Below are 9,343 nucleotides of genomic sequence, written 5' to 3'. Positions count from 1 at the left end.
AGTATAAAAACGAAGTATAAGAAGTAAAGCCATGCTGTTATGTTGAGCTATAGGGGACTCAGGTCAACAATTTCTGACACTGCCAGTGAAGCGGAAGACCCAATACTATTATGGACTACTGGACTCTTTTAGAATATTTTACTGAGTTTACACACCTATAATATTCAAATAACGGAACTTAACAAAAAAAGGGGATACAGATGAATGTCCACTTTGTGTATCCAAAGTGGTTAGGATAGATATATAGTTACATTCTCTTAATAGAGGGATTTGTTCTAATAGTGTTTGTAAATAGGATATCATGTCCGCATCTTATACAGCAATTATCCACTAGGAAGAATGTATGCAATGTGTTAATTATTGAATCTGTCCTACCAATTTGGTTTGAAACTGTCTCATTGCTATTTGTTTCTCAATAAAATTGTGGGGAAAAAAAAAGACAAAACAGAATCCAGGAATAGACACACACTCATACAGGCACTAAATTTTCAGCAAACATGCAAAGCAGTCTGTCAAGGAGGCAAACTGAAACTGTTTTCAACAAATGGTGTTGTGCTCACTAACCCATCTTCACACAAACACACACACACACACACACACACGCACATACCTTCCTCACCGTGCATATAAAAAATTAAGTCAAGCTAGACTACAGACCCAAAGTAAAATTTCAGAGCTTCTAGAAGAAAAGTACTGGAGAGTATCTCGGCATTAGGGGAGGAAGCAAAGCACTTTAATGAAGACACAGAAAATAATTACCACAAAAGGAAATACTTAGCTTTTATTAAAACTAAAACTGCTTAACAGAAGACACTATTACGAACGTGAATTTATAAGCCACAGACTGACAGAAAATATGCTCAAGATAGAAATCTTGACAAAGGATTGCTACACAGCATAAGCAAGTAACATGCAGGCAATAGAAGGCTGGTGAACTATATTTGATGTGGAAGGGCCAGAATTTACGCTATGGTTGACAGGGGAGCAAAATGGGGTGATCACTTTGGTGAAAAGACCTGGTTCTTCACAAACCCAATGTCCTTCTCTGTGAGACCCCACAAGCCCACTCCCAATGTGCCCAAGAACCGGGGCTCACAGGCCAGCAGACAAGCACGGCGACGGCGCCCTTGCTCAGGGCTACTCTGGACACACCCTGTCAGAGGGCGAGTGGACAGAAGGTGAGGCACAGCACAGAGGACTAGGTCATTGCAAGGAATAAAATAGCCATTCAGGCAACAACATGGACTTTTGTTGTTCAATTCTATTTTAAATTAATTTTTAAGCTTTTTCACTCTTAAACTGCTTCCTGCTCAATGACTCTTTCTTAATGACTCTTCTCCTGTTGTCCAGTTACTATCACATTCTTGTCTGTTTAACAAACCTTTCTAAAATGTTGACAAGTGCTCAACTGATGGACCTGAGCTCTAAAGTCACACTGCTCGTCTTGGGCACACACAGTGTGACCAGGCTGGTACTGAGCAGGACCCCGAGAGCGGCCCATGAGTCCCGGGTAGGCTCTGTGCCCTCCTACACACAGGCAGCCCCTCCGTTGGTGTGCCTTTGAGCCAGCTGCAGGCGACAGATCTGGGTGCGCACTACCTGGGGCCCAGACCCTGAGTGCCCCCTGAGGTCGGCAAGCCACCCTGCGTACTGCCTGGGTTGCAGCTGTCTGCACTCCCTGAGCAGATCCCACGCTTCTGAGTCTGCCTCCCGCTGCTCACCTTCCTGGAGCACAAAGTAAGAACCGGAACTTCTCCTGGAACAAGCCTGTTTCCCAGCCTGGGCCTCAGTGCCTCCCTGGAATTGTCTTCAGGAAGTCGCCCAGGCCTGCAGGTACACGCCAACCCAAGGCAGAGCCCAGGCCCTGCCACAACAGCCCTGTCAACCAGGAGTGTGCTCCCCCACTCCTCCCAGGGCAGCGTCCACCCACTCTGAGATGAGGAATTCTTCCCCAAGGAAAAGAAATGTAGATCACTAATTAGAAAAGCAAGGGTTCTTTTCTACTCAAAGAAGCTGTCCTGCTAAGTAATGAATCTAAGAGTAATAGTATGACTTCAGGGTAGGCAAATATGGAAGCCGTAATTCAGGGAGTAATGGCTAACCAAAACGCTTGGCCTGAGTGTCGTGAGCGAAATGAAAGCCCTGGCAAGAGCACGAGAACAATCCCCTGGCAGCCTACCAGGGCCTCTCCAGCCAGGAGCTCCCTAGCACATCCCAACTCTAGCACGCAGGGTGACGTGGCAGCTTCCAGCCCCACTGGGCCTGGCACCAGCGTCCCCTTTCAGTGAAATCCTTTTAAAAGAAATCTGCGATAGAACTGGCTCAGATACATTTCTATAACATATACCAAAAACCCATCCCCAAAGGCAGCTGCTGATACCAAGACACAATCAGAAAGACACAATCCACAAAGCCATTCAAATAATGGCCTATTTCTTTTAAAATGCTAGCTCTCATGCTAGACCCTCCTGGTCCACCTGGTAAGGAGGAACAGCAGCCCTCTGCTTCAGGCACTGAGCACCATCTGCTCTGCCAGCTGGTGGGGAACCCAGGAGGGCCTGGCCCTCAAGAGAGCCCCAAGAACCCCTCTCTGTGACTTTTTTCCATCTCACCTGCCCGAGGTCTGTTCACTAAATGTTATTAACAATGTCTTAAAGTTCTCAGCTAGCCCTGTAAACCCTGGCTTCCTGCCAGCCAATTTTCTCTCTCTGAGCCTGTTTCACTCCATCTTCCTCGTTTTACCTCTGTCTTATTTCCAGTACTACTGTGCTGTCTACTCAGCAATTTCCTCAGAACCACACGCGTGCGAACTCACCTCTCTCCTCTGGGCTAAGGACTGGAAATCTCAATGGCGGCAAGCCCGCCAGGCAAATCTTCGGTCTCTCTCGATTCTGAGCTTGTCTTCACCACTAACGTTTTACGCCCACTCGGTCTGTGGCCCCTTCCTGTTGCTGGCCCAGCACTCTGCTGACAACGGTGGCCGCTCCCGCCCTCCTTGGGTGCGCCCTTCTGACTCAGGCTGCAGCTCTCCTCTGCTCAGCACCATCTCACTTTGGTTTCTGAACTGAAGCTGGGTTTCCCTGGCGGGACCAGCTCTGCTCACATCTTGCACCTTCCAAACCCTGACCACGACTGGCAGTGCCCACAAATGTGCCTGCCAGGCGCAGGACCACCCTCTTCCTTCCCAGAGGACTCCAGTGATGCACTCTCAGTTTTCCACCCACCTGGCTTGGGAAGGCGTGCCTTCCTGTCCCCATCTTCCCAGGCCAGCGCTGCCCCAGTACTTTGCACCATGGCCAACAGCTGCACCACACAACCTCTGCCCCTGCCCCAGCCACCTGGCTCCGGCTCCACAGGACAGCAGAGAGGGACCTGGGACCCGTATAGGTAGGAGCTCCTGACACGCAGGGCTAATCAGTGAAATTAACCAAGGAATTTATAGAATCTATAGAAAACAGAAACTCAAATTGAAGCTCCAAGGTCAAAATGCAGCTACTGCTATCCAGACATAAGAGGTTATGAAAACAAACAGGCGTGGTCTGCGCGTGTGCAACTCCCGTGTGAGACCAGCTCACTTTCGCAACTGCAGCCAGGAGAAGCCATGAAGCCTCGTGATGAGCCAGGGCTGAGCACCAGGGCAGGCGGCTCAGAAGCTGTGGGGTCGCAGGTAGGCGGCTCCACCTCAACTCCCAGCGGTGTGCGGGGGAGCTGTGGATCCGTCAAGGGTCACAGCACCCGTGAGAAGGGCACCGTTACACACCAGATGCAGCCAGCTCCCCACCTTCCACCTCACTGTCCTGCTGCCATGCTTGACACCCAGGGCCTCGGGGCAGTCCAGATGCAGCAGCTTTGCACTTTGCCTCTGGTGTGGGCCATCGGCACCTTTTGGTGAATACAGGACTCAACAAAATGCAGGGGACACCAGCAAAGGCCAGGCAGAGGCCTGCACTTAAAACCGAGACAGGTTTTGCTGAGGGCTTGAGAGAACATTAAAGAGAATGACCGTGAGGCAGGAAGGCAGAAGCACCAAAGAGATGAGGGGCAGGGCAGCCAGGAATCGAGGACAGCAGCACCAGGGTCCTGGAGGCTGGCGCTCTGATTCATGTCAGACTGGATTTCAAACCTGCCTGATCTGCTAAGAACTGTGGCAGGCCTACGCGGCAGTGTGGTCTCCAAGAGGGGCTCACTGGGGTCACCTGGGGCAGCCTCAGCCACAGGGCGACAGTCGAGCAGCCACATGGCGCAACGGAGAGCCTGAGATCTGTAGCTGAGCTCCCAGGGGGATCATGTGGAATCAACTATAAGCATGTGACAGGAAGAGACCAAGGGCCACCCTGGGCTGGGGCGCACCGCACACAGCACCAGGGGAGCGCTGGGCTTTGGCCCGTCAGCCCTGCCAATAAAACCGGGTCGTCAGACACAGGCTCAGGTGAAAAACGAAAAGCCAGCATCGATTTTGTTGTAAAGCTGATCTTATTTACAAACAGAAGCCAGATAACCCTGTATTTAAATGGCACCCATTCCATCGCTCACCATCGAAGGAGTGACACTGGAAATTTATAGTTTTACATCGTGATTCAATCTCTCTTGGGGGGGCTTTCATTTCAGGGGAAAGAATAAAAAATATGAAAACATTAACAAAAGGAGGGAAGTGATGAATTGAGGCTGGGCCAAAATATGTCTCCAGTGGGCATATTCGTCTTCACGGGAAACAAAATAGGTCACGAGGGCGTCTGGATCAGCAACAGATATGAGGTTTCTACCCCTCACCAACACAAAGGGATTCTAATTTCTCCTTGTCCTCGCCTAACTTATCAAAGCAACGCAAACCCAGCTTTCCTCAACACAAAGAGCACAGCTAATTTATTCAAATTAAACCTCAGAGTCTGAATCTTTAAACCATGTTTTATAAAAGCTTGTTTTTGTCCTTTCAGAGTTAGAGCTGAGCTGAGACCTCTTCAGGCATGGTGGTGAGGACAGCAGCTCAGGAGCGCACAGGAGCACCGCGGTGCCAGCCTCGCCTGTGCAGGGGACAGCAACGCTAGCACTGAGATGGGCTTCTCTGCGGGGGGGCTTCCCAGAGGGAACTTCAATCCACATGCCCTGCCCTGGCTTTCCCTCCTGTGTGGGCACCCACTGTCCTTTACCAGCGTCCCGTCCCACTCCCTGCCAGGCACGGAGCACAGCACCCGGGGCTAAGCAGGCGTCAAGGAAAGGCCCCCGCACCACAGATCCCAAGGCGCTCTACCCTGCACACAAGGCCAACCCCTGATCCTGGCCACTGCTCTGAGTTACTCTCCTGCTCATTCCTAAGTCACCCAGTGAGGCCATTCTAGGCACTAAGCAGAACTCTGTCCCTAACCCATTTCCAGAAAAGCAACCCTTGTCGCTTGGCCTTTCTGTGAACATCCTCCCAGCACCCCAGCTGCCCCGGACACCAGAGCACCCCGGCCATGATGCACAGGAGTGCACCCACTGGGGTTTCTGACCAGGCTCAGCTACAGTCTTGCAAGTGCTAAGGGCCTGATCAAGGGCTGCCCCGGGGCCCTGGTGCCACAGACCAGAGCCACCGCCCCAACCCAACACTCTGAGGGGCAGGGCAGGCTCCTGCGGATCACTCGCACCCATGAACACCCACTCCGAGTGCAACCCTCGTGGGATACCACACCGTCCCAGACCTGGCACAGGGACATGTCTCACGTCTCGTCATCCAGGACACCACACTCCCAAGCGTGGTGAGAGCAGGGCTGAGACTCAGAGGCGGGCCACACGCCCAGTGCTGCTTCCTCCCCCTCGGGGCCCACACGGCTCACCTGGATGCCGTCCAGCAGCTTGCTCAGGCACCAGTAGGTGTCGGCCTCGATGTTGCGCAGCACCTCCACAGGCACGCGGGAGACATCAAGTGTGTCCACGTCGTCCTCCTCTGCACGGGCCACACATGGGAAAGACAAGGTGAGATTAAACACTGCCACGGACGTGGGCAGGTGGGGGCCGCCGGGGAGGGGCCCATGTGCCACCATCTCGCTCTACCTCCCCTGCGTTCTACACCGTGCTCACTAAATGGCTTGTGCGGCCTTACCCCTCATCACTTAATGCTTCTCAATTTTAATACACAATTAGTTCCAGATAATTAATATTCTGAATCCTCCCCAACTAATTAACATAATTAATATATTGTAAATTACTGCTTCTCAGGCATTTCACATTCTAACAAGGAAGAGTCTAGAATCCATTACTTAATTCCAAGTGGAAGTCTGGTCATTTCTCCATTATGTTTTTTGTAAGACAGGGTCTTGCTGTGTAGTTCAGGCTGGCCTTGAGCTCACTCTGCAGCCCAGTCTGGCCTCAAACTTGAAGCAATGCTCCTGCCCCAGCCTCCTGAGTGCTGGGGTGGCAGGGGCACGTGCCACCACACCGGCTCCCTTCAGACTTTTTAAGCCTGCTTCTTTTATGTTTATTCATTTATTTAGCAATGATCCCTCTAAAAACTGTTTCCAAGGTTAAAGCTCCAAAACTACCCCGAGTAAATACTTCTAAGTGGCAATCAAATACCCCTGAAAGCAGGAACACAGATGTGCTTCACAGGAAACACTGACAATCGTGCTCCAAACAACCTCCTCGAACATATAAAGGCCTAATGAGAAAGTGTGACTGAAAAGTTCTTAAAATGCAAAACAGATGCCTAATTGAAATGGCTTATCAGATATATGAACAAACTAATTTTAGACCCTTACAAAAACTGCTAGCACCCAGCATAAAACTCATAAATGTTTTTTAAAATCATGTATTCTATTTTTTAATTTTCTCACTTTTGTTAAATTTGTAAATGTACATGCATCCTTGCAAGAAAATGGTCTTTAAGGAAAACATTTTACCCCAGAATGCATTTAGAAAGTTTTAAGCAGGGAAAAATCCCAGTAACACCAAGAACAATAATAACTGCTAATACCTACTGCGAGCCCAGCAGGTGCCAGGCCCCTGCTCCATGCGGTGTCGTCTGCTATCACACCTCCGGCAGCACCGCCATGTGCTGCTGGACCAGTGCGGAGCATGCAAGGACGCGCGGAGCAGCCTGGAGGGTGCAGCTCAGTGTGGGCTCAGAGCCTGCACCCATGACCACGCCCCACGCCCCATGCCCCACTGGGACACAGCGCCCTGTGTGGGGCCCAGATCTCACCACAGACAAGCACACCGTCCCATAGCTCATGACAGAAATCGCAACGATGAAGACTGCACTTCCATAGCAGACCCGGCAGATGGACACAGGGCAGTAGCTGAGAACACAGAGTCTGTGTGGCCCAGCCCTGTGGCAGTGCAGGTCATGGCTTAGAGCCCCGCGGGTCAGCCTACCAGCCAGGGCACCAGCTCCCTGGGTGGCAGGAGGGTATCTGTAGGGACCAAAAGCAACGGTGCTCGCAGCTCCCTTCTTAACTCCACAGGCCAGGCGTAGGTTTAGTTGGCCTTTACAAGGCGATTAAATAATTGCAGGGTGAGGAAATCTACCCCTTAAGCTGTACAACCCAGGGGCCCTTACTGTGCTGCAGTGCTGCGCAGGCCCACAGCCTGGTGAGAGACCCTGGGCCCTCGCTGCGCGCCTGCAGAGCTGGCCTCCTCTCACCAGCAGGGTTCTCTGGGTACACGCTGCAGCGTGCGCCTGCACTTCCTCCTTCTGGGTGAACAGCGCAGCGAGGAAGGGATGCACTGTGCTGCTGCGCTGTCCTGGTGGCCCCACAGGCTGCCACCACAGGGCTGGGGAGCACAGCAGGTGGCCAGTACCCCGCACGAGGCCCACGGTGCAACCAGGGCGCAGGGGCAGGCAGGAGAGCAGAGCTCCTCAAGGAGTGTTTTTACATTAAGGGAAAAAGAAATATTCAGGAGCAAGAGCAGTCCGGGTGGCAGGGAGGTGGAGGAGGGTCAGTCACTCCCAGACGCAGGTGCTGTCACCCACAGTGTACTGGACGTTCAACCCCAACCCACTGCACGTCCTTGCCACCCAAGGGCTGGCCCAGAACGCAGATGCTCATTCAGCCACAGCCTGAGCCTTCCCTGGAACCCGGGACTCGGACAATAGGCATGCCTGGCTGGCCTTGATGCCCACACCCTGCAGTGGCTCCCACTCAGGCACACAAGGACCGCTCTGCCCACTACGGCCAGCCCTGCAAAGTGCCAGGCCTCAGAACCAGGCCGACACACCCTTCTGAACACTGCCTCTGGACTCCCCCAGGGTAGCCAAGCAGTCACAGATGCAGGTGCCAGGCCTCTATGTGCTGGCCAGAGGGCACCAAAGGCAGCGGTAGGCAGGAAGGGACAGGCCTGTCGCGGCACCTGTGTGGTCCCGCCGGCTCTCCTGCTGATAAACCTGGGGGCACAGATACTAGGGCCGGCAGCCCCTCACTGGGAAAACAGTCCCAGCAGATGCACGCCCCATCCGGCCAGCCCCAAGCAGAGCAATTTTCTTTTGTATGTAATCTTAGAGAATGGAACCAGCAGCCGTCATCAGAGTGAGGCTTCCGAGATGTCTTCCACTGACACTCTCTTTCCAGGCCTTCCAAGCACGGAGCGCTTTCCTCAGCTCCAGTGAAAGGTGAATAGAGAGACAGAGCTGCAACCCCCGAGCCCTGCCTTGGCCACAGAAGCAGCTGGGCTCTTAGCCCAGACACATGAAAAGCAGACGCTGTGTGGGATGGCAGAAGCCTCGATTTTTCTTAGTCTGTTTAGCTGGCTTATTATTTTATCCATGGAAATGTCAGCGGCCTATTCTAGGTGCCATTTCTCACAACGGGCCATTTGTTACTCTTCAATGTAATGAAGTAATGGCATTTAACTCAGAGAACCCCTGTGCCTATCTGTCTTCCAAACGCCAAGAGAATCCGAACTACCCTTCCTGTTAGAATGAGATAAATATCCCTGCCCTGGCCCCAGACTGCAACCCCGTGCTAGGAGAAGCAACCGAGCGGCGAGGCACATGGGCAAGGCCAGCCAGAGACACCGTCAGCATGGGGACCACACGGCACAGAACATGACGGGCCCTGCACAAAACCCAGGGAAGACCGCAGGCAAGCTCCTCTGCCATCTCTGGACTCCGACCTGCTGCGCTATCCCAGGGCAGGGCAGGTATGCATGCTGGGGAGGCAGTGAGTCAGGTACCAAACGGCCAAGGGAGGGCAGGCTTTGACTCAAGACCACAGACTCCAACGACACACTTTTAGGTGAGCACCTCCACCCAGGGCAGGAGAAGGAGCACAGAGCCACCAGGGGGCCTCACAGAGCAGGGGCCAGAGAGGACTGGGGTCGAGGCACGCGCAGCGGGCTCTGGCTCCCTAAGTTCACGTGAGGTAAATGG

At 52.8% G+C, this 9,343-nt stretch overlaps 1 protein-coding gene across 1 annotated transcript in view; it reads right to left on the bottom strand.

Annotated features, from left to right (window-relative positions):
• The window catches only part of Tbc1d22a (TBC1 domain family member 22A), a 343,764-nt gene that overhangs the window by 163,734 nt on the left and 170,687 nt on the right, over positions 1 to 9,343 (bottom strand). Inside the window, exon 12 of the mRNA XM_023702532.1 lies at positions 5,814 to 5,923. Within this exon, the coding sequence (XP_023558300.1) occupies positions 5,814 to 5,923 (110 nt within the window). The remainder of the gene's footprint in view (positions 1 to 5,813; positions 5,924 to 9,343) is intronic.

The sequence above is a fragment of the Octodon degus genome, unplaced genomic scaffold, assembly GCF_000260255.1.
Source record: "Octodon degus isolate 3935 unplaced genomic scaffold, OctDeg1.0 scaffold00153, whole genome shotgun sequence".
Lineage (NCBI taxonomy): Eukaryota > Metazoa > Chordata > Mammalia > Rodentia > Octodontidae > Octodon > Octodon degus.
Note: the sequence above shows the minus strand (reverse complement) of the source record. Positions and strands in the feature narration are given on the sequence as shown.